The sequence below is a fragment of the Aphelocoma coerulescens genome, chromosome 27, assembly GCF_041296385.1.
Source record: "Aphelocoma coerulescens isolate FSJ_1873_10779 chromosome 27, UR_Acoe_1.0, whole genome shotgun sequence".
Taxonomy (NCBI): domain Eukaryota; kingdom Metazoa; phylum Chordata; class Aves; order Passeriformes; family Corvidae; genus Aphelocoma; species Aphelocoma coerulescens.
In genome coordinates, this window is record NC_091040.1 from 1,489,992 (window position 1) to 1,517,602 (window position 27,611).

Here is a 27,611-nt window from a genome sequence, read left to right on the forward strand (position 1 = left end):
CCCCAAACCGGGACCCCCCCCCCCAAACCGGGACCCCCCAACCCGGGACCCCCCCCAAACCGGGACCCCTCAAACCGGGACCCCCCCCCAAACCGGGACCCCCCCCCCAAACCGGGACCCCCAAACCGGGACCCCTCAAACCGGGACCCCCCAACCCGGGACCCCTCAAACCGGGACCCCCCCCAAACCGGGACCCCCCCCCAAACCGGGACCCCCCAAACCGGGACCCCCCCCCAAACCGGGACCCCCAAACCGGGACCCCTCAAACCGGGACCCCCCAACCCGGGACCCCTCAAACCGGGACCCCCCCCAAACCGGGACCCCCCAAACCGGGACCCCTCAAACCGGGACCCCCCCTCCGGGACCCCCCAAACCGGGACCCCCCCAAACCGGGACCCCCCCTCCGGGACCCCCCAAATCCCCGGACCCCTCTCCGGGCCCCTCCCCAACCCCGGAACACCCTCTGGGACCCCCAAACCGGGACCCCCCAAACCGGGACCCCCCCAAACCTGGACCCCCCCTCTGGGACCCCGTCCCGAGACCCCCCCTGCTATGGGACCCCCCCGGGGTCAGCTGTGTCCCCCCCGGACACCCCAAATTGTGGTGAACCCCCCCCTGCACCCCTTTCCCCACACCCCTCCTTAGTGCCCCCCAAACCCCCTCCCCCAGCCCCTCCTGCGCTCACCCTCACCCCAAAGGCGTCCCCAAAACGCGAGTGACACCCCAAACTCTGCCCCCCTGCCCTCCCCTCGGACCCCCCCCCCCCTCATCTCTGGGGGGCTTTGTGGGGCGGCCCCCGGGCAGACATTGATGGATGGGACCCCCTCAGGGCCGGGCGGGGGGCGCAGCTGGCAGAGCTCCCGTGTCCCCCCCAGGGGGACCCGCAGATGTCCCCGCAGCTGGGACCACCCCCACCCCAAAAAAAAAAAACCTTCCTATGCCCCCCCCCAAAAACCTTCCTGTGCCCTCCCCACCCTCCGCCCGGCCCCAAAGCCCCTCTGCCCCGGGAGATCCCCTCCGCGTCCCCTGGGTGTCCCCTGGCCTGGATGTCACCCCCTCACTGGGTGACCAAGGCTCGCTGGGGCACGGGGTGCCGGGGGGGGGGGGGAAGGGGACACACCCTGGGGACACCAAGGTGTCCCCCCCACCAAACCGGCGGCACCCCCAGATGGGGCAGGACACGAAGCGCACCCCAAAGTCCCCGCCTGTGCCATCACTGGGGGGCTGGAGGAGGAGGAGGAGGAGGAGGAGGAGGAGGAGGAGGAGGTGGAGGAGGAGGAGGAGGAGGAGGAGGAGGAGGAGGAGGAGGAGGAGGTGGAGGAGGAGGAGGAGGAGGAGGAGGAGGAGGAGGAGCGAAGGCCCCGCGGTGACAGCTGGTGCCCCCCGAGTGACACGGGGACAAAGGCACCGCTGCGGGGACAAAGGGGCCGAGCGTCACCCGCGGGGTGGGGGGCACAGCAAGGATGGGGGACCCCGGCCCCACAACACCTCAAACCACTCCCCCCCCCCCCGCCCCCAAACCCCACAGTGACGCCACAGCAGCCCCGAGATTCCCACCCCAAAAATGTGGCGGCCTGAGTGTGCGTGTGTCACCCTGTACCCCAAATCCTACCAGAACGGGGGTGCGGCACCCCCCAAAGAGTGACCCCCAAATTCTACGTCACCCCAAAGCCTGGACGACCCCATTTCCACGTCACACCCCCAAAGCTGGTGACGTCCCAAACCTGGTCACCCCCAAAGATTTGTCACCCCCAAAGCCACGTCCCCCTGTCCTCAGGGCACCCCTTCCTCCATCCCCACCCCGGCTGCGACCCCAAATCCGCGGGGAGGAGGATGGGGGAGTCTGGGGGTGCAGAGACCGGAGAGGGGAGGACACAGCCAGGCCGGGGGTGGCTCTTTTGGGGTGCCCGTGCTGGGGTCACCCAGTACCGGGGATGGGTGTTTTGGGGTGCCGGGGCTCACCGAACAAGGGATGAGCGTTTTGGGGTACCCGTTTTGGGGTGCCCTTTTCGGGATGTCCGTGCAGGGGAGGGGTGTTTTGGGGTGCGGGGGGGGGGCGGGGAGGCGTGTCACGGAACGGGGGATGAACATTTTGGGGTGCCGGAGTACCGGTGCCGGGGATGGGTGTTTTGGGGTGCCCGTTTTGGGGCATTCACCGCTCCCGGCCTCTCCCGCCAGCCGGGTTCGTGTCGGGCACGGGGGGAGGACGGGAAGAGGAAGGGAAGGAGGAGAGGAAAAGCCCCCGGGGGCTCGGGGGGGACCCCGGGGTTGGGGTGCCGAGGGCGGAGCCCCCCCGGGCTGTCCCCGCTGTCGCGGTGATGGATGGCCCGGCCGGGAACCTCGGGGGGGCTGCACCCCTTTCCTGAGCCCCGTCCCTCCCCAAAAAACGCCCTGGCTGAGCCTCCCCAGCACATCACCCCCACGGGTTTTGGGGGTTCAACCCCCCCAAAAATCACCCCCCCGACAATTTTCCCCTTTCCGGTGCCTCGGCTGTTCCTTAATTTCGATTCTCTCCTCATCCAAGGAGACCCCAACACCCGGGACCTCCCCAGATTCGGGATCCACCTGGGACCCACCAACACCCGCGAGTCCCCCAGATTCGGGATTCCCCGAACGCTCGGGACCCCCCCCAACACCCGGGATCCCCCCAACACCCGGGAGCCCCCAGATTCGGGATCCCCCGAACACCCGGGACCCCCCCAGATTCGGGATCCCCCGAACACCCGGGACCCCCCCAGATTCGGGATCCCCCGAACACCCGGGACCCCCCCAGATTCAGGATCCCCCGAACACTCGGGACACCCCCAGATTCGGGATCCCCCCAACACCCGGGACCCCCCCCAGATTCGGGATTCCCCGAACACTCGGGACCCCCCCAGATTCGGGATCCACCCAACACCAGGGAGCCCCCCAACACCCGGGAGCTCCCCAGATTCGGGATCCTCCGAACCCTCGGGACCCCCCCCAGATTCGGGATCCACCCAACACCCGGGAGCCCCCCAGATTCGGGATCCACCCGGGACCCCCCGAACACCCGGGACCCCCCAGATTCGGGATTCCCCCAAACACCCGGCATCCCCCGAACACCCGGGACCCCCGCCAGCATTCGGGACCCCCCAAGCGGCTCCGGCCGGGCCGTGCTCCGGCCCCACGCTCCCCCCCCGCGCGGAGCTGTCGCCGCCCCGGGTGACACATCGGTCCCCGGGCGCGCCGGGGCAGCTGTCGCTCCCCGTTCCGCGGGGTTTTTAACGAGGAAATTTGGAGGCCGTGGAGCAGCTGCAGCGTCTGCCCTCGGGAAAGGGGGGGATTTGGGGGGGCTCAGGGGGAGAGCGGGGGGTGCCCCTCTGCCGTCCCCACCCCGCTGGAGACCTCGGTAGCGGCTGCTCGTTCCTAAAAATTGGGCTGAGAGGGGATGGAGCGGGGTGAGGAGGGGGATGCGGAGCACCCTGAGGGGAGAGGGATTTGGGGGGTTCAGGGATGCGAGGAGGGAGGCGGGAAGAGATGGGGGAGGGAGGGAAAGATGGGGAGGGATGGAGGGAGGGACAGAGGGATGGAGGGTGCAAGGAAGGATCCAGAGATGGAGGGACGGACAGAGGGATGGACAGAGGGATGGACAGAGGGATGCAGGAAAGGAGAGATGGACAGAGGGATGGACAGAGGGATGCAGGAAAGGAGAGATGGACAGAGGGATGCAGAGATGCAGGAAAAGATGCGAGGATGGAGAGAGGGACACCTGAGGGGCACCAACCCCAAATCCTGACAGCCCCCCAAACACGGTGACCCCCGATCCCTCTGGGGGGATGGGAGGGATGGATGGAGGGATGGATGGATGGATGGGGAGCGCACAGGACAGGCAGGGCCGGGTGGCCGCGGGGACATGTGGGGACAGCGCAGGGGCAGCGGGAGGGGGGCACAGAGCCGCCCCCCAGATGGCGGGGCCGGGGGGTGCCCCCGCACCCGCTGCCGGCGTTAATGGAGCGAGCGCGGCTGTCAGGGATGCGATGGCAGCGGGGACGCGGGGACAGGGCCGGGACAGATGGAGGGAGCGTAATTGGTAATTAAATCCCTCCCTGGCAGGTGAGAGGAGCAGCAGCCGGGCCCCCCCCGGAGGGGCGGAGGGGGGAGCGGGGAGGCGGAGCCGCTCCCCGGCACCAGCACAGCCGGGGGGGGACAACGGGGGGAGGTGACACCGCCGGGGTCCCCATCCCCAGCCCCGTCCCATCCCTTTGTCTGCAGCAAACCCAGCCCTGAGCCCCCCCCCCCCCCCCAGGCTGGTGACAGCCGGGGACCCACGGGGGAGCCCAGATTTTGGGGTGGGGGAGGTTGGGACTGGAGGTCCCTTCTGTCCCTTCTGTCCTTGTCCCTTCCGTGCACACATCCCCCCGCTCTTTGTCCCGTCCATCCACGTGTCCCTTTGGTCCGTGTCCTCTCTTTCCATGTCCCCTCCATCCCCACATTCCCCGATCCCAATTCCCCTCCACCCCCACATTCCCCGATCCCAATTCCCCTCCATCCCCACATCCCTGATCCCAATTCCCCCACATCCCCGATCCCAATTCCCCTCCATCCCCACATCCTCCCATCCCAATTCCCCTCCATCCCTCCATCCCCTCATCTCAATTCGCCTCCAGCCCCACATCCCCCATCCCAATTCCCCTCCATCCCCACATCCCAATTCCCCTCCATCCCCACATTCCCCGATCCCAATTCCCCTCCAGCCCCACATCCCTGATCCCAATTCCCCCACATTCCCCGATCCCAATTCCCCTCCATCCCCCACATCCCAACGGACGCGGGGCACGGGCAGGAGCGGGGGGGGGGGGGGGGAGGGTCTGGAACCCCACCGAGCCCCCCCCACCCCGAGCCCCCCATCCCGCCGTGCCCCCCACCCGCGGGGAGGGCCGGGGCTGCTCCATCTTCCTGTCAGGATCCCCCGGGAATGCCGGGGATAATGGCACCAGCGGCCGCCGGCCGATATTTCATCCGCGACATTAATAACGCCCTAACGGAGCCCCAAAAGTGCCCGGGGGGGGTCACCGGGGCCGGGGGTGGGGGGGTCACCGCTGTCCCCACCCCCTCTATCGCCCCATTGATTTCCCCATCAAAGCCCCCGCGTTGCCCTCTGCCCCCGCCGGGGCCGCCGTGACCCGCGGGGCGGGGCGGGGGTCCCGAGGGGGGGTCAGGGGTCCCGAGGGGGGTCCCGGGGGGAATCAGGGGTCCCGAGGGGGGGTCAGGGGTCCCGAGGGGGGTCCCGGGGGGAATCAGGGGTCCCGAGGGGGGGGTCGAGCCCCGCGGCGGGGGGGGGCCAGGCCGGAGGATAAAGGCGCTTTATGGCCCGAGCCCCCCGCCCGCATGCCTTCGCTATGGAGACGACGGGGACGGTGACCCCCGGGCGGTGACCCCCAGACCCAAATCCTCACGGGGGATCCTCCGCGGCTCCCGGCTCCGGGACAGTGCCAGACAGCCGTTAATTAGCCCGTTAATCACCGTTAGCGGGGTTAATGAGCTGTCGCCGCGGCGGAGGTGGCACGGCCGCGGGGCATCGAGCGGGGACGGCGACAGAGACGGGGACAGGAGTGCGGGGGGCGAGAGCTGGAGCCGGGCTGGGGCCCCCCCATAGCCCCCCACCCCCATGAGGGCAGCGATCCCACACGGCCCCACGCCTTGCCCGGGCGCCGGCAGCCCCCAGGGGATGGGACCCCCCCCCCCCAGAACCTGTGGGGTGGAAGCCCCCTGAGCCCCACAGCTGAATCCCATGGGGCCAGAACCTCCCCCGGCTGGATCCCATGGGGCCAGGACGCCCCACAGCTGGATCCCATGGGATCAGGAGCCCCCACATCGCCCCAAATGGATTCCATGGGGCCAGGAGCCCCCCACAGCCCCACAACTGAGTTCTATGGAGCACGAGTCTCCCCCCCCCCCCCCCCCCCCCCCCCCCATCCTGCAAGGCGGATTCCATGGGATCAGGAGCTCCCCACAACTGGATCCCACGGGGCCAGGATCCCCCAAAACCGGATCCCGTGGGGTCAGGACCCCCCAGATCCCTGGGAACGGGGCTCTCTGTGCCCCACTCCCTGGGGGGGCGGACCCCCAGAGCCGCACCCCCCGCCCCATTGGGGTCCCCCCTGTCCCACCGTGGACCCTCCAGCCCCACTGGGGACCCTCCAGCCCCCCTGGGGCCCCACCGCCCCACTGCGGACCCCCCTGTCCCACCGGGGACCCCTCAGCCCCACCGGGGACCCCCCGACCCCTGCGGGGGGCGGTCCCACAGCAGAGCCGGACCAATGAGCGGCTGCGACGTCAGAGGAGGCGGGGCCAGCGCGCGACAGCAACCAATGGCCTCCCACAGGGGGTGTGGCCATTGGGTTACGTCATCGGGCACGGCAGCCCCGCCCCAAAGCCGCTCCGGGGCTCCGGCCCGGTTTGGTCCAGTTCAGCCCGGTTCGGCCCAGTTCGGCCCGGTTCGGCCCAGTCCGATGCAGCCCGACCCAGTCGGGCCCGGTCCGGCCCGGTTCGAGCCAGTCCGGTCCAGTCCGACCCAGTCCGGCCCAGTTCAGCCCGGTTCGGCCCGGTCCGGCCCGGTTCGGCCCAGTTCGGCCCGGTTCGGCCCAGTCCGATGCAGCCCGACCCAGTCGGGCCCGGTCCGGCCCGGTTCGAGCCAGTCCGGTCCAGTCCGACCCAGTCCGGCCCAGTTCAGCCCGGTTCGGCCCGGTCCGGCCCGGTTCGGCCCAGTTCAGCCCGGTTCGGCCCAGTTCAGCCCGGTCCGGCCCGTTTCGGCCCAGTTCAGCCCGGTTCGGCCCAGTTCAGCCCAGTTCGGCCCGGTTCGGCCCAGTTCAGCCCGGTTCGGCCCGGTTCAGCCCGGTTCGGCCCAGTTCAGCCCGGTCCGGCCCGGTTCGGCCCAGCTCAGCCCGGTTCGGCCCAGTCCGATCCAGCCCGACCCAGTTCGGCCCGGTTCGGCCCGGTCCGGTCCAGTCCGACCCAGTCGGGCCCGGTCCGGCCCGGTTCGACCCAGTCCGGTCCAGTCCGGCTTGGTCCAGCCCGGTTCGACCCAGTCCGGTCCAGTCCGACCCAGTCCGGCCCAGTTCGGCCCGGTTCGGCCTGATCCGGTCCAGTCCGACCCAGTTCAGCCCAGTTCGACCCAGTCCGGTCCAGTCCGACCCAGTCGGGCCCGGTCCGGCCCGGTTCGACCCAGTCCGGTCCAGTCCGGTCCAGTCCAGCCCGGTTCGACCCAGTTCAGCCCAGTCCGGCCCAGTTCAGCCCAGTCCGGCCCGGTCCGGCCCACCCGGCGGCACCGCCGGCCCCACCCGGCCGTGGGTCACCCGCTCTGAAATTAAAACCCGACCGCCCCCTCCCAGCGCCGGGATCCCCCCAGCACGGCCGCCCCAAGGACCGGGCGCGGGCTTCTGGTGGCCCCGAGCCCCCCCCCCAGACCTTTTTGGGGAGGGGGTTTCTCTGCCCCGCCTCAACTCCAGCTCGATTTGGGAGGAAAACGTGGGTTTATTCACCGCCAGCCCGCGGCCAGGGGTGGGCAGGGGGTGGGCAGGGGGTGGGCAGGGGCAGGACCCCCCCTCAGCCTCACAGGTTGATGCCCATCAGGTTCACCGGCCGCCCCCCGTAGCGCTTGGAGATGTCGGCCTCGATCTGCAACACACACAGCGAGGGGCTCAGGGGCCTTGTGGGGTGGGAAGGGGCAAATTCGGGGTGCAGGGAGGGTCTTGTGGGGTCTCCACCCCTCCCTCACCAGTTTCTGGAGCTCCCTGGTCTTCTCCTGCAGCCGCTGCAGTTTGGGCTCCAGGGCCGCCTGCTCGGCCAGCGCCTCGCGGCGCTTCTGGGCCAGCGCGTCCCTCTTGGCCAGCAGCAGCTCGGCCTGGTGCAGCTTCTGCCGCAGCAGCGCCGTCACCCGCTCCACGTACCTGGGGGGACAGCCAGGGCCACCTCAGCCACCCCGACATGGCCAAGGGACAGCCAGGGCCACCTCAGCCACCCTGACATGGCCAAGGGACAGCCAGGGCTACCTCAGCCACCCTGACATGGCCAGGGACAGCCAGGGACCCCTCAGCCACCCTGACATGGCCAAGGGACAGCCAGGGCCACCTCAGCCACCCCCCGACATGGCCAAGGGACAGCCAGGGCCACCTCAGCCACCCCCCGACATGGCCAGGGGACAGCCAGGGCCACCTCAGCCACCCCGACATGGCCAAGGGACAGCCAGGGCCACCTCAGCCACCCTGACATGGCCAAGGGACAGCCAGGGCTACCTCAGCCACCCTGACATGGCCAGGGACAGCCAGGGACCCCTCAGCCACCCTGACATGGCCAAGGGACAGCCAGGGCCACCTCAGCCACCCCCCGACATGGCCAAGGGACAGCCAGGGCCACCTCAGCCACCCCCCGACATGGCCAGGGGACAGCCAGGGCCACCTCAGCCACCCCGACATGGCCAAGGGACAGCCAGGGCCACCTCAGCCACCCTCCTGCATGGCCAGGGCCACCGCAGCCACCCCGACATGGCCAGGGGACAGCCAGGGCTACCTCAGCCACCCCAACACGGCCAGGGGACAGCCAGGGCCACCTCAGCCACCCTGACATGGCCAGGGGACAGCCAGGGACCCCTCAGCCACCCCAACACGGCCAGGGGACAGCCAGGGCCACCTCAGCCACCCTGACACGGCCAAGGGACAGCCAGGGCCACCCTCAGCCACCCCGACACGGCCAGGGGACAGCCAGGGCTACCTCAGCCACCCCGACACGGCCAAGGGACAGCCAGGGCCACCTCAGCCACCCTGACATGGCCAGGGGACAGCCAGGGCCACCTCAGCCACCCTGACATGGCCAGGGACGGCCAGGGCCACCTCAGCCACCCTGACACGGCCAGGGGACAGCCAGGGCCACCTCAACCACCCCCCGACATGGCCAGGGGACAGCCAGGGCCACCTCAGCCACCCTGACATGGCCAGGGACGGCCAGGGCCACCTCAGCCACCCCCCGACATGGCCAAGGGACAGCCAGGGCCACCTCAGCCACCCTGACACGGCCAAGGGACAGCCAGGGCCACCTCAGCCACCCTGACACGGCCAAGGGACAGCCAGGGCCACCTCAGCCACCCTCCTGCATGGCCAGGGCCACCTCAGCCACCCCGACATGGCCAGGGACAGCCAGGGACCCCTCAGCCACCCTGACACGGCCAGGGGACAGCCAGGGCCACCTCAGCCACCCCAACACGGCCAGGGGACAGCCAGGGCCACCTCAGCCACCCCAACACGGCCAGGGGACAGCCAGGGACCCTCAGCCACCCCTGTATGGCCAGGGGTCATCCCCACACAGGGACACCTCCCCCTCCAGACCCTCTCCCCCAGTCCCCACGGCCGCTCCCCGGCGCTGACCCCTCTCCATCCCCTGGGGCTGTTTTGGGGCTGTTTTGGGGTTTTTTTAGGGCCTATTTTGGGGCTGTTTAGGGGCTGTTTAGGGAGTGTTCTAGGACTATTTTAGTGTCTGTTTGGGGGCTGTTTTGGGCCCGTTTTGGGGCACTTTCGGGCACCTGGGCGAAGCGAGGATCATGCAGAGGTGCTGGACGCTGCGGGAGCAGAGCTGGGCCAGCAGCTCCCGGGCCGTGGCCAGCTGGGCCCGCACGCGGTCGCCGCTCTGGCCCTGCAGCACGGCCGGGGCCAGCTGCAGCTGGCTCATGGCCACCACGTCGGCCTCGTCCTCCAGCTCCATCAGCCGCTGCGCCAGGAACAGCTCCAGCTGTGGGGACGGGGCATGGGGTCACTCAGCCATGGGGTCACTCAGCCATGGGGCCACTCAGCCCCGGGGTCACTCAGCCCCGGGGTCACTCAGCCATGGGGTCACTCAGCCATGGGGGTCACTCAGCCATGGAGTCACTCAGCCATGGGGTCACTCAGCCATGGGGGTCACTCAGCCATGGGGTCACTCAGCCATGGGGGTCACTCAGCCATGGGGGTCACTCAGCCATGGAGTCACTCAGCCATGGGGTCACTCAGCCCCGGGGTCACTCAGCCATGGAGTCACTCAGCCATGGGGTCACTCAGCCATGGGGTCACTCAGCCATGGGGGTCACTCAGCTATGGGGTCACTCAGCTATGGGGGTCACTCAGCTATGGGGGTCACTCAGCCATGGGGTCACTCAGCCATGGGGGTCACTCAGCCATGGGGTCACTCAGCTATGGGGGTCACTCAGCTATGGGGTCACTCAGCCATGGGGTCACTCAGCCATGGAGTCACTCAGCCATGGGGTCACTCAGCCATGGGGTCACTCACCCATGGGGGTCACTCAGCCATGGGGTCACTCAGCCCCGGGGTCACTCAGCTATGGGGTCACTCAGCCATGGGGTCACTCAGCCATGGGGGTCACTCAGCCATGGGGTCACTCAGCCATGGAGTCACTCACCCATGGGGGTCACTCAGCCATGGAGTCACTCAGCCATGGGGGTCACTCAGCCCCGGGGTCACTCAGCCATGGGGTCACTCAGCCATGGGGTCACTCAGCCCCGGGGCCACCCCAGGGGCAGGGCCAGTGGCCATCCCCTCAGGCCCACCTCCATCAGCTCGTCGATGAACTGGTTCCGCGTCTCGGGGTTCTCCAGCAGGGTCAGCGCGTCCGAGCCGCGGGCGACCCCCTCGGGGGCTGGGGGTGGGACCCCAAAACCATCTCAGCATCACTCCAGGGTACCTAAAACCCCCTGGCCAGCAGCCAAATCCCACCCTCTGCCCCATTCCCAAATCTCTCTGTGGTGTGGGGATGAGGGGTGCAAGGGAGCAAGGATGGGACCCCAAATCCCAGCTCAGCATCACCCCAGGGCACCCCAATCCTGCCCAGCACCCAAATCCCACCCTCTGCCCCAATCCCAAATCCCTCTGTGGTGTCCAGGGGCACTGGGCAGTGAGGGGTGAAGGGATGGGACCCCAAACCCATCTCAGCATCACCCCAAATCCCATCCCCAGACCCCTCTGTGGTGTCCAGGGGCACTGGGCAGTGAGGGATGAAGGGATGGGACCCCAAATCCACCTCAGCATCACCCCAAATCCCATCCCCAGACCCCTCTGTGGTGTCCAGGGGCACTGGGAAATGGGAACATGGGGGGTGGGAGCTGCCTGTCCCCCCTTGGGACCCCCCAGCCCTGCTCACCCTCAGTTCCAGCCTCCACCACCGTGATCGTCCCCTCCTGTCCCTCTCCGTCACCCCAATCGATGCCATCGTCCCCCTGAGGAACAAAGGGTGACACAGGGTGACACAGGGGGGATTTGGGGACACAGGGGGGATTTGGGGACACAGGGACACCCCTGACCCCGGGCAATGCCACCCACCTGCGGACTGGGCTCCACCGTGATCGTCCCCTTCTCCCCATCACCCCAATCGATGCCATCGTCCCCCTGAGGAACAAAGGGTGACAAAGGGTGACACAGGGGGGGACAAAGGGTGACACAGGGGGACACAGGGTGACACAGGGGGGATTTGGGGACACAGGGGGGATTTGGGGACACAGGGACACCCCTGACCCCAAGTGATGCCACCCACCTGGGGACTGGTGATCGTCCCCTTCTCTCCGTCACCCCAATCGATGCCATCGTCCCCCTGAGGAACAAAGGGTGACAAAGGGTGACACAGGGTGACACAGGGGGGATTTGGGGACACAGGGACACCCCTGACCCCAAGTGATGCCACCCACCTGCGGACTGGTGATCGTCCCCTTCTCTCCGTCACCCCAATCGATGCCATCGCCCCCCTGAGGAACAAAGGGTGACAAAGGGTGACACAGGGGGGGACACATGGTGACACAGGGGGGATTTGGGGACACAGGGACACCCCTGACCCCGGGCAATGCCACCCACCTGCGGACTGGGCTCCACCGTGATCCCCCAATCGACGTCCCCACCCTGAGGCGGCTCCGCCGGGAAATCCCCCCAATCAATCTGTAGGAAAAAGAGCCCCCCCCAAAAAACCCGCCCTGAGCCGCGACCCCAAAACCGCCCAGCAGAGCCATTTGGGGTCTCCGCTGCCCGTCCCCCCTCCCTTTCCCTGCCAGGACCCACCGTGTCCTGCTGGGGTGGCTCCTGCGGGGTCTGGCGCAGCTCCGGCCGCTCCACCCGGCGCGGCTGCCGCCCCGTCCGCCACTGGAACACCGTGGTGTTCCCATGGCACCCCACAAAGCGCAGGAGCGGGACCACCTCGGCCCCGGGGCTGCCGAGGGGACGGCGGTGAGGGGGACACCCCAGCAGCCCCGGTCCCGGCGTTTTGGGGGGAGCGGGGGTTGGTTTGGGGGGGGGATTAGGGCTGGTTTGTGGGGGGGGGGGGGGTTGGGGTGTTTTGTGTGGATAGGAGCTGGTTTGGGGGTATAGGAGCTGTTTTGGGGGGTTTAGGGGTGTTTTGTGTGGATAGGAGCTGGTTTTGGGGGGGTTTTGGGGTATTTTGTGTGGATAGGAGCTGTTTGGGGGTATAGGAGCTGTTTTGGGGGGTTTAGGGGTGTTTTGTGTGGATAGGAGCTGGTTTTGGGGGGGTTGGGGTGTTTTGTGTGGATAGGAGCTGGTTTTGGGGTATAGGAGCTGGTTTGGGGGTGTTTTGGGGTGTTTTGTGTGGATAGGAGCTGTTTTGGGGGGGTTTAGGGGTATAGGAGCTGTTTTGGGGAGTTTAGGGGTGTTTTGTGTGGATAGGGGCTGTTTTGGGGGGGTTTAGGGGTGTTTTGTGTGGATAGGGGCTGGTTTGGGGGGGTTTAGGGGTATAGGAGCTGTTTGGGGGGGGTTTAGGGGTGTTTTGTGTGGATAGGGGCTGGTTTGGGGGGGTTTAGGGGTATAGGAGCTGTTTTGGGGGGGTTTAGGGGAATTTTGTGTGGATAGGGGCTGTTTGGGGGGGGTTTAGGGGTGTTTTGTGTGGATAGGGGCTGGTTTGGGGGGGTTTAGGGGTATAGGAGCTGTTTTGGGGGGGTTTAGGGGTGTTTTGTGTGGATAGGGGCTGGTTTGGGGGGGTTTAGGGGTGTTTTGTGTGGATAGGGGCTGGTTTGGGGGCTTTAGGGGTGTTTTGGGGTGCCAGGGCCGCTCGGGGTCTGTCCCTACCTGTCACACACGAAGGCCACACAGGCCTGGTACAGCTCGATGGCCTCCCCGAGGGCGCTGGCGCCGGCCCCGATGCGGGACAGCAGCGCCGGCAGCTCCTGCACCAGCGCCAGCAGCTCCTGGCGCACGTCGGCACCCTGGGGACAGCCGGGGGCACCCTGGGGACACTGCAGGGACACCCTGGGGACACCCTGGGGACACCCTGGGACACCCTGGGGACACCCTGGGACACCCTGGGGATATCCTGGGGACAGCCGGGGACACCCTGGGGACAGCCTGGGACACCCCAGGACACCCTGGGGACATCCTGGGGACAGCCTGGGACACACAGGGACACCCTGGGGACACCCTGGGGACAGCCGGGGACACACAGGGACACCCTGGGGATATCCTGGGACACCCTGGGGATACCCTGGGGACAGCCGGGGACACCCCGGGGACACCCTGGGGACAGCCTGGGACACCCTGGGACACCCTGGGACACTGCAGGGACACCCTGGGGACACCCTGGGGATACTCGGGACACCCTGGGGACATCCTGGGACACTCTGGGGACAGCCTGGGACATGCAGGGACACACGGGGACACCCTGGGACACATGGGGACACCCTGGGGACACTGCAGGGACACCCTGGGGATACCCTGGGACACCCCGGGACACCCTGGGGACATCCTGGGGACAGCCTGGGACACACAGGGACACCCTGGGGACAGCCTGGGGATACTCGGGACACCCTGGGGACAGCCGGGGACACCCTGGGACACCCTGGGGACATCCTGGGACACTCTGGGGACAGCCTGGGACATGCAGGGACACCCTGGGGACAGCCGGGGACACCCTGGGACACTGTGGGACACACGGGGACACCCTGGGGATACCCTGGGACACCCCGGGACACCCTGGGGACACCCTGGGGACAGCCGGGGGATACCATGGGACACCCTGGGGATACCCTGGGGACACGCGGGGAGACCCTGAGGATACCTGGGGACACCCTGGGGACATCTTGGGACACCCTGGGGACACCCTGGGGACAGCCAGGGACACCCTGGGACACCCCGGGGACATCCAGGGACACCCTGGGGACATCGGGGACACCCTGGGGACATCCTGGGACACCCTGGGGACATCGGGGACACTACAGGGACACCCTGGGGACATCCTGGGACACCCTGGGGACACCCCGGTCCCAGTGTGACCCCTCTGGGCAGCTGGGGGGGGCTGCTTTAGGGTCAGTTTTGGGGAGCTCTCCTGGGGTTATTTGGGGTCTGTTTGGGGTTATTTTAGGCCTGGTTTAGGGTCTGCTTTGGGGTTATTTAAAGCTGTTTTAGGGTCTGCGCAGGGCTTATTTTGGGGTCTCCTTTGGGGTTATTTTAGGGCTGTTTTAGGGTCTGCTATGGGGTTCTTTCAGGCCCGTTTGGGGTTATTTCAGGCCCATTTGGGGTTCTTTCAGGCCCATTTGGGGTTATTTTACACCCATTTGGGGTTATTTCAGGCCCATCTGGGGTTATTTTACACCCATTTGAGGTTATTTTATGCCCCTTTGGGGTTATTTCAGGCCTGTTTGGGGTTCTTTCAGGCCCATTTGGGGTTATTTTACACCCATTTGGGGTTCTTTCAGGCTCGTTTGGGGTTATTTCAGGCCCATTTGGGGTTATTTTACACCCGTTTGGGGTTATTTTACGCCCCTTTGGGGTTCTTTCAGGCCCATTTGGGGTTATTTTATGCCCATTTGGGGTTATTTTATGCCCATTTGGGGTTATTTCAGGCCTGTTTGGGGTTATTTCAGGCCCATCTGGGGTTATTTCAGGCCCTTTTGGGGTTATTTTACACCCATTTGGGGTTCTTTCAGGTCCCTTTGGGGTTCTTTCAGGCCCCTTTGGGGTTATTTTACACCCCTTTGGGGTTATTTTACACCCCTTTGGGGTTCTTTCAGGCTCGTTTGGGGGTCTTTCAGGTCCCTTTGGGGTTATTTTACACCCGTTTGGGGCTATTTTACACCTGTTTGGGGTCCTCTCAGGCCCGTTTGGGGTTATTTTACACCCATTTGGGGTTATTTTATGCCCCTTTGGGGTTCTTTCAGGCTCGTTTGGGGGTCTTTCAGGCCCATTTGGGGTTATTTTACACCCGTTTGGGGTTATTTTACACCCATTTGGGGTTCCTTCAGGCCCCTTTGGGGTTCTTTCAGGTCCCTTTGGGGTTCTTTCAGGCCCCTTTGGGGTTATTTTACACCCGTTTGGGGTTATTTTACACTCATTTGGGGTTCTTTCAGGCCCCTTTGGGGTTATTTTACACCCGTTTGGGGTTCTTTCAGATCCCTTTGGGGTTCTCTCAGGCCCGTTTGGGGTTATTTAAGGTGCGTTTGGGGTTCTTTCAGGCCCCTCTGGGGTTCTCTCAGGTCCCTTTGGGGTTCTCTCGGGCCCGTTTCGGGGCCGGCCCACCCCGGCACTCACGGCGATGCCGTACTGGCGGCAGGAGGCCAGGAAGCGCTCGCGGAGCTCGCCGGCCCCGAGCTGGCACTCGTCCTGGCGCCGCGCCAGCTCCTGCTGCGCCTGCTGGCAGCGCCCCAGCTGCCGCCGCAGCGACGGCACCTCGTAGCTGATGCTGCGCCCCAGGAGGCTCGAGAGCTCGGCTGGGGGGGACAGCGGGGTCACCCCGAGGGACCCCACGCACCCCAGGGGTCTCGTCCCGCTGGGATTCGGCGTTCCCGCAAAGCCCGTCCTTCGCCGTCGCTGCTCGCGGGTTGGATTCCCCGTCCCGGCCCAGCCCAGTTTAGGGGGTGGATTCCAGCCCAGTTTAGGGAGTGGATTCCAGCCCACCCAGGGGGGTCCTCAGCGTGTCCCAGGGCTCCCATCCCCGCTGGGATTTGGCATTCCCACACTTCCTGCCCCTTAAATCCCACTGATCCCATCCCATGGATCCCATCCCATGGATCCCATCCCATGGATCCCATCCCATCCTCACCCCATCCCATGGACCCCATCCCATGGACCCCATCCCATGGACCCCATCCCATGGATCCCATCCCATCCCATCCCGTCCCGTCCCATCCCATCCCATCCCATCCATCCCATCCCATCCCATCCCATCCCATCCCATCCCACTGATCCCATCCCATCCCATCCATCCCATCCCATCCCATCCCATCCCATCCCATCCCATCCCATCCCATCCCATCCCATCCCATCCCATCCCATCCCATCCCATCCCATCCCATCCCATCCCATCCATCCCGTCCCGTCCCGTCCCATCCCATCCCATCCATCCCATCCCATCCCATCCCATCCCATCCCATCCCATCCATCCCGTCCCGTCCCGTCCCATCCCATCCCATCCATCCCATCCCATCCCATCCCATCCCATCCCGTCTCATCCCATCCCAGTTTGGAGGTTGAATTCCCCTTTCCCATCCCAGTTCAGGGACTGAATTCCATCCATCCACGGGGTCCTCGGGGTGTCTCAGGGCTCCCATCCCGTTGGGATTTGGCATTCCCACACTTCCTGCCCCTTAAATCCCATCCCATCCCATCCCATCCCATCCCATCCCATCCCATCCCATCCCATCCCATCCCATCCCATCCCAGTTTGGAGGTTGAATTCCCCTTTCCCATCCCAGTTCAGGGACTGAATTCCGCCCGCCCGGGGGGTTCTCTGGGACACCTTGGGGCTCCCACCCCGCTGGGATTCGTCGTTCCCATTCCCACTCCCCATCCCGTACCCAGGTAGGTGTTCTCCTTCTCGTAGAGGGACACGACCTCCTGCCAGTCCTGGGGAGGGACGGGAGCGTGAGCAGGGATGGGAGGAGGAGGAGGATGGAGGAGGAAGGAGGAGGAAGGAGGAGGATGGAGGAGAGGAAGAGGAGGAAGGAGGAGGAAGGAGGAGGAAGGAGGAGGAAGGAGGAGGAAGGAGGAGGAAGGAGGAGGATGGAGGAGGATGGAGATGGAAGAGGAGGAAGGAGGAGGAAGGAGGAGGAAGGAGGAGGAAGGAGGAGGAAGGAGGAGGAAGGAGGAGGAAGGAGGAGGAAGGAGGAGGAAGGAGGAGGATGGAGGAGAGGAAGAGGAGGATGAAGAAAAAGAGAAGGATGAGGAGGGAGAGAATGAGGTGGAAGAGGAGGAGGGAGGAGGAAGGGAAGAAGAGGAAGAGGGGGATGGAGGAGGAGGAGGATGAGGGAGATGAGGGAGATGAGGAGGAAGAGGAGGAAGAGGAGGATGAAGAGGAAGAGAAGGATGAATAGAAAGAGAAGGAACAGGAGGATGAGGATGAGGAGGAAGGGGAGGAAGGGGAGGAAAGGGATGGAGGAGGAGGATGAGGTGGAAGAGGAGGAAGAGGAGGAAGAGGAGGAAGAGGAGGAAGAGGAGGAAGAGGAGGAAGAGGAGGAAGAGGAGGAAGAGGAGGAAGAGGAGGAAGAGGAGGAAGAGGAGGAAGAGGAGGCCGCTCCCACCTTCATCCTTTGGGACGAGTAGCGCCCGAAGAGGTTCTTGGTGGAGGCCTCGGTGCCCTTGAGGATCTCCACGATCCGCAGGCAGTGGAAGTAGTGCAGGTCTGGGGCGGAGCAGGGACGGGGTCACGGCGGGCTGGGGGCCCTGGGGGGCTCTGAGGGATCCCCAGGAGGTTCTGAGGGATCCCCAGGAGGTTCTGAGGGATCCCCAGGAGGTTCTGAGGGGTCCCCAGGAGGTTCTAGGGCATCTCCAGGAGGTTCTGAGGGATCCCCAGGAGGTTCTGAGGGACTCCCAAGGGGTTCTGAGGGATCCCCAGGAGGTTCTGAGGGGCCCCCAGGAGGTTCTGAGGGACTCCCAAGGGGTTCTGAGGGATCCCCAGGAGGTTCTGAGGGACCCCCAGCAGGTTCTGAGGGACCACCAGCAGGTTCTGAGGGATCCCCAGGAGGTTCTGAGGGACCCCCAGGAGGTTCTAGGGCATCTCCAGGAGGTTCTGAGGGATCCCCAGGAGGTTCTAGGGCATCTCCTGGAGGTTCTGTGGGATCCCCAGGAAGTTTTTGGGGGTTCCCGGGAGGTTTTAGGGGATCCCTGGGAAGTTCTGGCGGGTCCCTGGGAGGTTTTGAGGGATCTCTGGGAAGTTTTGGATCCCTGGGAAGTTTTAAGGGATCCCCAAGAGGTTTTAGGGCATCTCCAGGAGGTTTTGAGGGATCCCCAGGAGGTTTTAGGGCATCTCCTGGAGGTTTTTGGAGGTTCCCAGCAGACTTTGAGGGATCCCCAGGAGGTTTTAGGGCATCTCCAGGAGGTTTTTGGAGGTTCCCGGCAGACTTTGAGGGATCTCCAGGAGGTTTTGGGGGAGTTTTTGAGCTACCACCACCGAACCTTTGGGAACAGGCGTGACCCCCCCCCCCCCACACCCCACCCCGAATCCCAAATCCCCACTCACAGGAGCCCTCCAGCAGCTCTTTGATCTCCGGGTTCTCCGGCATGTCCTGGATGGCCACCTGGAGCCGCTCCCGGACCAGCTGCAGCTGGTCCCGCCAGCGCCGGCTGCAGTGGCGCCGGTCCACGAGCCAGTCTGGGGCCATGGGGACAGCGGGGTCACCGGGGGGGCCACGGCGAGGGGGACACCCCCGGGACACCCCCCGGGACACCCCCGGGACATGGGGGACACTCCCGGGACACCCCCCAGGACACCCCCAGGACATGGGGGACACCCCCGGGACACCCCCCAGGACACCCCCGGGACATGGGGGACACCCCCGGGACACCCCCCAGGACACGGGGACCCAACACCGGGAGGAACCCCTGGGATCGGAGGGGAAAGGGTGAAGTTGGAGGGGCCAAATATTGGGGTGAATTCTCGGCTTTTCCCCCAAATCCAGAGGGGAAAAGAGGGGGCCAAATATTGGGATGAATTCCCGGCTTTTCCCCCAAATTCGGAGGGGAAATGAAGGGTCAAATATTGGGATGAATTCCCAGTTCTGGAGGGGAAAGGGGGAGGTTGGAGGGGCCAAATATTGGGGTGAATTCTCGGCTTTTCCCCCAGATCCGGAGGGGAAATGAAGGGTCAAATATTGGGATGAATTCCCAGTTCTGGAGGGGAAAGGGGGAGGTTGGAGGGGCCAAATATTGGGGTGAATTCCCGGCTTTTCCCCCAAATCCAGAGGGGAAAGGGAACAATCAAACATTGGGATGAATTCCCGGCTTTTCCCCCAAATCCGGAGAGGAAAAGAGGGGCCAAATATTGGGATAAATTTCCAGTTCTGGAGGGGAAAGGGGGAAGCTGGAGGGGCCAAATATTGGGGTGAATTCGCGGCTTTTCCCCCAAATCCAGAGGGGAAAAGAGGGGGCCAAATATTGGGATGAATTCCCGGCTTTTCCCCCAAATCCGGAGGGGAAATGAAGGGGATCGAATATTGGGATGAATTCCCGGGTCTTTCCGGAAATTCGGAGGGGAAATGAAGGGTCAAATACTGGGATGAATTCCCGGCTTTTCCCCCAAATTCGGAGGGGAAATGAAGGGTCAAATATTGGGGTGAATTCCCGGCTTTTCCCCCAAATTCGGAGGGGAAATGAAGGGTCAAATATTGGGGTGAATTCCCGGCTTTCCCCCCAAATCCAGAGGGGAAAGGGAACAATCAAACATTGGGGTGAATTCCCGGCTTTCCCCCCAAATCCAGAGGGGAAAGGGAACAATCAAACATTGGGATGAATTCCCGGCTTTCCCCCCAAATCCAGAGGGGAAAGGGAACAATCAAACATTGGGATGAATTCCCGGCTTTTCCCCCAAATCCGGAGGGGAAAAGAGGGGCCAAATATTGGGATAAATTCCCAGTTCTGGAGGGGAAAGGGGGAGGTTGGAGGGGCCAAATATTGGGGTGAATTCCCGGCTTTTCCCCCAAATCCAGAGGGGCAAGGGGACAACCAAACCCTGGGATGAATTCCCGGCCCACCCCCGGTTTGGAGGGAAGAGGGGAGCCGGGGGAGGCCAAGGACGGGGAGGAGCTCCCGTACCCAGCAGTTTGCTGGTCTGGATGTCGATGGGCACATTCTGGTACTCCTGGGGAGCGACCTGCGGGGAGGACACGGGAGATGCGGACCGGGACCGGCACCGGGAGTGGGGCGGGGGTCGGGACCTTCCGCTCCAGCGCCCGGGCCCGGGCTTTGCCCGCTCCCCTGGGCCTGGGCCCGCTTCCAGAGCCTTCCCCGCTCCCGCTTCCAGCCCCTTCCCCGCTCTCGGTCCCGCTTCCAGACCCAGACCCTGCCCCTTCCCCATCCCCATCCCCTTCCCCTTCCCCTTCCCCTTCCCCGGTCCCGGTCCCGCTCCCGCTCCCGCTCCCGCTCCCGCTCCTCACCTGCATCTCTCCCGTCGCCGCCTCTCCACTTCCGCCTTCCCCTCCTCAGCCAATCGCCGGCCTCAGCGCCCGCGCCTCAGCCAATCACAACGCGCTCCGCCCAAAGACCACGGCCTTCCCACCAATCAGAAGGCGGCAGCGCCGCGGCAGCGCCACGTGCCGGCATTTCGATTGGCTGGAGGGGAAAGGGGCGGGGTCTTCAGGGACCAATCGGAGCTGGCGGTGGAGTTTGGGGGTCCCAATCCTGATCCCAATCCCGGTTTCAATCCCGGTCCCGGTCTCAATCCCGGCCCCAATCCCGGTCCCAAGGTGCCCCAGCACCGAGCCGGGATGCCCCGGGATCGCCCTCAAGCCGTCCCTCAGGGTCCCGCAGGAGTCCCCGGGATGCTCCCGAGCAGATCCCGATCCCTGCGGGGATCCCCCGTTTCCCCCAGAGCAGATCCCAGACCCCTTGGGAACCACTGGATACCCCAGCACAGAGCCAGGATCCCGCTGGGACCCCCAGCTGCTCCCAGAACAGATCCAAGGACCCTCGGGGACCACTGGACAGAGCCGGAATCCCCCTGGGACCCTCAGCAGCGGCCCCAAAAAGGGACCCCAGGTCCTTTGGGGACCCCTGGGATGGGTCCTGGAGCAGCTCCCAGATCCCTCAGGCAGCGACAATCCCCGACAGAACCAGGATCCCTCGGGATCATCCCGCTGGATTAACTGGGGGAGCAGCTCCGGCCCCCGGGAGCGTCACCGGGGGTCCCGCGGTGTCCCCGTGTCCCTGCGGGGCTGGGAATCCCCCCGCGGGGACACATCCCGTGGCGGCACGGGCACATCCCGGTGACCTCGCGGGGAGCAGCGGGAGCAGGAACCGGTCCGGCAGCCGCGGGTTTCGGAGGATCCCACCGGGAGCCGCAATTCCCTCCGCTCCCGGTGCCCGACCCTCGTGCCCCGGAGCCGCCGCGCCCCGAGCGCTGCCACGGCCGGCCCGCGGCGGTGACGGCCACCCAGGGCCACCCGTGGCCACCCAGGGCTACCCAGGGCCACCCAGGGCCACCCGCCCAGGGCTGGCACCGCTCCCCGTCATGAATATTCAGCCGTGCCTGGCCCGGCCCCGCTGTTTGCTCCGGCGGGAGGGGTTTGGGAGCGGGTTCACCTTGACGGGGACAGCGGCAGGTGAGCGGCACCTGCCCGCGCTGCCCCGCGGGACCCCCCCGGGACACCCCCGGGATCCCCCCCGGGACCCCCGGGCGCGGCAGGAGCAGGTACCGGGATGGGGATGGGATGTGGCAACCCCGGGGACACTCTGGCGACACGGCCGGGGATGGTCCCGCCTGGCTCTGGCACTCCGGGGGGGGAGGGGGCGTGGGGGGACACAGGGGCTACCAGCGAGGTGGTGGCCGCAGTCTCTGTGCCCTTGTCCCCCTGTCCCAGAGGGAAAAGGGGGGTTTAACCCCCCCAAAGAGGTGCAGGAGGCCACATTGGGGAGGGGTCGCTGGTGGCGGAGCGCCACGGGGACACGGGGCTGGGCTGGAGCCCGGGATGGGGATACCGGGATGGGGACACGGGGCTGGGCTGGAGCCCGGGATGGGGACACCGGGATGGGGACACGGGGCTGGGCTGGAGCCCGGGATGGGGACACGGGGCTGGGCTGGTCATCGGGATGGGGACACGGAGCTGGGCTGGAGCCCGGGATGGGGACACGGGGCTGGGCTGGGCATCGGGATGGGGACACGGAGCTGGGCTGGAGCCCGGGATGGGGACACGGGGCTGGGCTGGAGCCCGGGATGGGGAAACGGGGCTGGGCTGGAGCCCGGGACGGGAACACGGGGCTGGGCTGGGCACCGGGACGGGACAGGGCGCTGGGAATCCTCTCCGTGCCCGCGGCCAGGGAAGCGCTCGGCTCGGAAGCCGCCTGCTCTCGGTTCCTGCCCTGGAGCCACGGTCGGCTCCGGAGCCTTCCCGGAACCTTCCCAGGCTCCTCCAGCGCTCCCTCCCGGCCCCACCGGGGCCAGGCGAGCCCCGAGCCCGGGGTGCGGCAGGTGGGGACCCCCCGGCAGCGCTCCCGGCGCCTCCCCGGTCCCACCTGCGCCCCAGTTCCTGTTCCTGTTTGCTCACCGGGCTCCCTCCCTCCCTCCCTCCGTGCCCGCTGCACGTGGCCGATAAGGGCAGCAGCTCCCGGCGCTGCCAGCAGCCTTTTCCCGGCGCTCCGGAATTCCCGAGCCCTGGAAAATCCCCTCCTGGTCCCCGCGGGGCGCTCCCCAGGAGATCGCGCCCCGATGGGAAGGAAGCACCGCATCCTTCATCCATCGCCGCCAGCTCCGGGATGGCAGCCCCGGGGAGGGCCGAGGGAACTCCAGGAGGGAATACGATCCCCGAATCCCGTTCCAGGATGGCCGACGGGCACGGCTGGTGGAAGCTGACGTTCCTGCGGAAGCGCCAGGCAGCGCCCACGGTGCTGTACGAGAGCCCCGACGGGCACGCGGCCCCGGGAGGAGGGGACAGCGCGGAGGGGACCGGCCCGGAGGGGCCACCCGGCTTCGCCGCCCGCCTGGAGAAGATCGTGGACAAGAGCACCAAGGGCAAACACGTCAAGGTCTCGCACTCCGGGCGCTTCAAGGAGAAGAAGAAAGTGAGGGCGACGCTGGCCGAGCATCCCAACCTGTGCGGGGCCGGCGAGCGCGAGGAGAAGTGACCCGGCTCGATGTCACCCCCCCCGGGGACGCCGGTCCGGGGGGCTGCAGGAGCAGAGAGGACTCGGGATGGAGTTTATCCGAGGGAAAATCCAGGAGCCGGCAGGACTGACCCCCGGGCGCTGCCCGTCCCTCCCGCTCCCCAGCGCTGACTGGTTCGTACTGGGATGAGGATGAGGACACTCCCCGCACCTCCCGCCCGGCTCTGCCCCAATCCCGTTCCCGATCCCCTCCTCCCGTCACTCTTCGGGGCCGAGCCGCCGCTCGTGTCCCAGTCCCGAGGGGCTGCGGAGCCGCCGGTGCCGCGTCCTTGCCGAGTCACCTCCGAGCGACTCTTCCCTGTCCCCAGGGAACGACCCTGCGGGATAAATCCCCCCACGGGGACCGCGGAGGGCTCCCGGGAGGAGCCGCGTTCCCCAGGGAATCGCTCCCTGCTGCTGGAAGCGGGGAGCCGACGCCGGGGGTCGGGATGTTGGAAGCCCTCGCGCCCGCTGCTAATTAACTGTGGTTAATAAACCGAGCCTGAGGCAGCTCCGGGAGAGCTCCGCGGATCCCTGGATCCAGCCTGGAAGGGTGGGAGGGCTCCGGATCCCTCCGGGACGCGGGTACGGGCGGTGCCATGGCGGGGAATCCCTGACCCGGTGAAGGACGAGGAAGCGGAGGCGGCTCCGGGAGAGCTCCGCGGATCCCTAAACCCGGCCAGGAAGGGTGGGAAAGCTCTGGATCCTTCTGGGATCTCTCTGGGAGCCTGGGCATCCCGGGGAATCCCTGACCCCCTGGAAAAGGGGACACGCGGGGGTGGCCGGAGCCCGCGGTGCCCTCCCAGCTCCTGACCCTGCGGATGGGGAACACGCGGGGCTGGAAGCAGGGGCAGCTCCAGGGATTTCTCTCCGAATTCCTGGCAGGGTGGGAAAGCTCTGGATCCCTCTGGGATCTCTCTGGGAGCCTGGGCATCCCGGGGAATCCCTGACCCCCTGGAAAAGGGGACACGCGGGGGTGGCCGGAGCCCGAGGTGCCCTCCCAGCGCCGCGGGGTGCGGCTGTTCCTGAACTCCGCAGCTCCAGCCCCTTCCCGGCTCCGACAAAAGCCGGAGGGTGCCAAGAGCCCGAGCCCAGCCCCGGTTTCCCGGCACGGGGCCGGTGCCAGGGCCCCCCTCCCCCCCGGTCCCCGCCCTCGGCTCTGTTTGCTCCCAGTCCGTTCCTTGTCCCGCTGGGATCCCGGGATCCTGTCCCAGCAGGAAGCCCTCGGTCCATGAGCCCCCCCTCACCCTGGAATTTGGGCTCCCGGTGCCCGCACGGGTGGGAGCCCCGGCTGTGCCCCTTCCTGCGGCATTGCCCTGTCCCCTCCCGTCCCTCCCTGGCGGCTCTTCCCAAGGGACGGGCACAGCTGGGAGGCTCCAGAGCCACTGAGGGGGCTGCGACAGTGGCACCGAGGATGGCACAGCCCCGTGGCCACCGGCCCTCCGTGCCAGGGCTACCCTGCCACCACCCAGGGTGGGACAGCCAGCCCTTGGCACGACCCTGTCCCGGGACGGCAAACACGGAACCGGCGCGGTTTTTAGGGATTGGTTTCACCCAGGGCCGGGATTCCCGGCAGCTCCGAGCTACAGCTGCCCCGGCAGAGCCCGGCCCCGCCTGGGTAAATATTAACCCGGTATTAACCCAAACCCGTCACGCCTCCACATAAATCCCGATTTATTTTTCTTCCAGGCTTGGACAAGCAGCTGGAGGAGGGGACAGGGTGAGGGCTGGGGTGTCACGGCCCACGACAGGAGCGACACGTTACTGAAGTTCATTAAATAACAGCAATAACGAACCGGGCACTGAGCACATTCCACAGCTCCACATGAAACACGGAAAAAGAGAGGCGGCAGCAGCAGGACAGCGACGGGGTGGGGGGGGGGGGGAAGAGGTCACCGGGGTCACAAGCGGACCCTGCACAATCATTAACACGATTAATTACCCACCGGCAGCGCCGGCAGCGGTCGCAGATGGATTTGGGGACACAGGCGGAGCTCGGAACCCATCTCCCAGCGCACCGCGAGGGCCGGGCCGGGGGCGGCGAGGGCGGCACGGGCGACATTCCCGAGCGGGAGCAGCGCCGGGCTCAGGGCGAGAAGCGCTCGTAGACCCAGTCGCCGTGTGCCCGGTGGGTCATGGCCCCGAGCGGCGCCGCGCGGTCCCGCAGCCGCCGGAACACGATCCGGTCGTGCAGCCGGTTGCTTTGGCCCTGCCAGAACTCCACCACCTCCGGCTCCACGATGTACGCGCCCCTGCAAGGGACACGCGGGGCTCAAGGTGGGGGGGGTGTTCACGGCGGGGTTCTGGGGAGGGGGGTTCGGCCCCCGCGCTCACCAATAGTCCGGCTTGGGCACCGGCGTGTCCCGGTACCGCTCCTCCAGCTCGGCGTTCTTCTTCCTCAGGTACTGCGGGGTCGGGAAGGGGGAAGGGGAGGGTGAGCGGGGCACCCACGGGCTGCTCCCGGAGGGAAAGGGCCGGGCTCACCTCGCGGTCCGGGATGACGGAGCTCTGCCGGCTGACCAGGGCCCCGATCTGGTTGCCCTTGGGGCGGGAGTGGAAGTAGCGCTCGGATTCCTCCTCCGGCAGCCGCTTCACCGAGCCCTCGATCCGCACCTGGGCCAGGGACCCACAGCTCCGAAGGGGCTCCCGAGCACGGAACCGCGCCCATTCCCTGACTTTTCCACGCAAAACTCAGGGATCACATCGCTGGTGGCGATCACCATCCCCTGGGCTCTGGTCAGCGGTGCCAAAGGGGCTCCCGAGTATGGAAGTGCCCTATTCCCTGACTTTTCCACCCAAAAACGCAGGGATCACATCCCTGGTGGGGATCACCATCCTCGAGGATCTCGCCAGTGGTGCCAAAGGGGTTCCCGAGCACAGAACCACCCCATTCCCTGCCTTTTCCACCCAAAATTCAGGGATCACATCCCTGCTGGGAACCACCATCCCCTGGGCTCTGCCCTGCAGCTCCAAAGGGGTTCCCGAACACAGAACACCCCAATCCCTGCCTTTTCCACCCAAAACCCGCAGCCACCCCCCACCCTGTCTCAACCCAGGGCCCATCCCAGTGTGACCCCCAGCCCCAAATTCCCACCCGGAGCGGGAGCAGCCCCTGCCCGACCCCATTCCCAGGATCCGGCCGTGCTCCCGGGGGACCCCTCCTCACCTGCCGGCAGAGGGGCTCCCAGTAGAAGACGAGGGAAGCGAAGGGGTTGGAATCCTGGGGGGGGCAGAGGAGGGAGCTGTCAACTTCAGGAAGCTCCCAGCTTCAGGAATCCGGGATCCGCCCCCCCCAAACCCCCCCCTCCCCAGCCCTCACCAGCTCCTTCCCCTTCCTGCTCTCGTAGTTGGTGAAGAAGCGGAACCCGTCCTGCCCGAACCCTTTCAGCAGCACCATCCGGGCCGAGGGCTTCCCGTCCCTGTGCGGGGACAGCGGGGTGAGGACGGCACCCAGGGCACCCCCGTGACCACCCTGCGACCCCTCTGTGTCACCTGGTGCAGGTGGCCAAGCACATGGCGTTGACCTCGCCGATGTCCGGGCAGTCCAGGGCCTCCTGGAACCAGGCTCGGAATTGCTCGATGGGGTCAAGGGAGGCCAAGTGCTGCTCCTCGAAGGCCTGGGGGACACGGGGGACACTGTAAGGGGGGGGACCCGGGGCTTTGGGGACACTTGGAGGGGGTCACATCGCACTCAGGGGCGCGGCCAGCACAGGGGACGGGGTGGGCACAGCACTGGGGGTGCAGCGAGTGGAAGGAGGGGGGAACCCCAGGTGTTGGGGACAGGCTGGGGGGGCCATCCCAGGTCTTGGGGTCACCCCAGGTCTTGGGGCTATCCCAGGTCTTGGGGCCATCCCAGGTCTTGGGGTCACCCCAGGTCTTGGGATCACCCCAGGTCTTGGGACTACCCCACGTCTTGGGGCCATCCCAGGTCTTGGGGTCACCCCAGGTCTTGGGGTCACCCCACGTCTTGGGGACAGCTTAGGACGGGGATCACCCCAGTTTCAACGCCATCACCACCACAAAGGGAAGCCATCCTGGGTCCAAGGTCACTCTCAGCACATGGAAGGAGATCCTGTAGGTTTTGGAAGGGGGGACACCCCAGTTCCGAGGAGACAACGAGCACCGGGTGGGGGGACGGGGGGGTCACGCCAGACCTTGGGGACAGCTCAGGGTGGGGGCACCCCGGTTCTACGGTCACTCCCAGCACCGTGGCGGGGGTACCCTCACGGAACGGGAGGGTTCCCCGAGCCTTGGGGTCACCCTGGCTGGGGGAGGGGTCCCCGAGTTTTGGGGACACGCTGGGAAGCGGCCGCGTGGGAGGTTACCCTGGCTGGAGGGGGGGGGCATCCTCGGGAACGGGGGGGGGCAGGGGGGGTTCTCCGGACCCTGGGGACAGCCTGGGGGCTCCCCCCGTGCCAGGACCCCCCCGGTCCCCCCGTCCCACCTCGGTGTCCCCCCGGTAGCTCTTCCGCAGGTCCCCCAGCTCCATCGCGGCCGAGCGGAGCCCCCACCATGCCGGGGGCGTGGCTAAACGCGGCCACGCCCCCTCC

General features: G+C 66.5%; 4 protein-coding genes across 8 annotated transcripts; 2 read left to right on the forward strand and 2 right to left on the reverse strand.

Annotated features, from left to right (window-relative positions):
* Positions 1 to 1,046: 1,046 nt before the first annotated feature.
* On the forward strand, positions 1,047 to 3,249 carry LOC138099073 (basic salivary proline-rich protein 4-like). The gene is made up of 3 exons (XM_068996134.1): positions 1,047 to 1,083; positions 1,169 to 1,366; positions 2,525 to 3,249. The coding sequence occupies exons 1-3, from the start codon at positions 1,047 to 1,049 to the stop codon at positions 3,247 to 3,249; spliced, it is 960 nt and encodes a 319-aa protein (XP_068852235.1).
* A 4,294-nt stretch (positions 3,250 to 7,543) lies between these two features.
* CDK5RAP3 (CDK5 regulatory subunit associated protein 3) lies at positions 7,544 to 20,431 on the reverse strand. Of its 4 annotated transcripts, XM_068996593.1 has the most exons (17): positions 20,361 to 20,431; positions 20,020 to 20,077; positions 18,449 to 18,580; positions 17,511 to 17,611; positions 16,788 to 16,836; positions 15,523 to 15,701; positions 13,069 to 13,205; positions 12,052 to 12,199; positions 11,851 to 11,931; positions 11,688 to 11,744; positions 11,537 to 11,593; positions 11,326 to 11,391; positions 11,147 to 11,222; positions 10,557 to 10,645; positions 9,539 to 9,744; positions 7,742 to 7,913; positions 7,544 to 7,641 (listed from the first exon to the last, which is right to left on the reverse strand). In XM_068996593.1, the coding sequence occupies exons 1-17, from the start codon at positions 20,364 to 20,366 to the stop codon at positions 7,576 to 7,578; spliced, it is 1,680 nt and encodes a 559-aa protein (XP_068852694.1). In that variant the 5' UTR covers positions 20,367 to 20,431; the 3' UTR covers positions 7,544 to 7,575. The 4 variants fall into 4 exon arrangements, with proteins under 4 accessions (XP_068852694.1, XP_068852695.1, XP_068852696.1 ...); XM_068996594.1 differs by lacking the exon at positions 11,688 to 11,744; XM_068996595.1 differs by lacking the exon at positions 11,326 to 11,391.
* A 1,055-nt stretch (positions 20,432 to 21,486) lies between these two features.
* PRR15L (proline rich 15 like) lies at positions 21,487 to 24,856 on the forward strand. Of its 2 annotated transcripts, XR_011146689.1 has the most exons (3): positions 21,487 to 21,613; positions 22,740 to 23,196; positions 24,751 to 24,856. XR_011146689.1 is itself a non-coding variant. In XM_068996351.1 (2 exons), the coding sequence occupies exon 2, from the start codon at positions 22,741 to 22,743 to the stop codon at positions 23,041 to 23,043; it is 303 nt and encodes a 100-aa protein (XP_068852452.1). In that variant the 5' UTR covers positions 21,487 to 21,613; position 22,740; the 3' UTR covers positions 23,044 to 23,580. The 2 variants fall into 2 exon arrangements, 1 of the variants encoding a protein (XP_068852452.1); XM_068996351.1 differs by lacking the exon at positions 24,751 to 24,856 and having other exon boundaries at positions 22,740 to 23,580.
* PNPO (pyridoxamine 5'-phosphate oxidase) lies at positions 24,719 to 27,611 on the reverse strand. Its single transcript, XM_068996350.1, has 7 exons — positions 27,506 to 27,611; positions 26,554 to 26,678; positions 26,381 to 26,480; positions 26,228 to 26,281; positions 25,546 to 25,674; positions 25,396 to 25,466; positions 24,719 to 25,313 (listed from the first exon to the last, which is right to left on the reverse strand). The coding sequence occupies exons 1-7, from the start codon at positions 27,548 to 27,550 to the stop codon at positions 25,148 to 25,150; spliced, it is 690 nt and encodes a 229-aa protein (XP_068852451.1). The 5' UTR covers positions 27,551 to 27,611; the 3' UTR covers positions 24,719 to 25,147.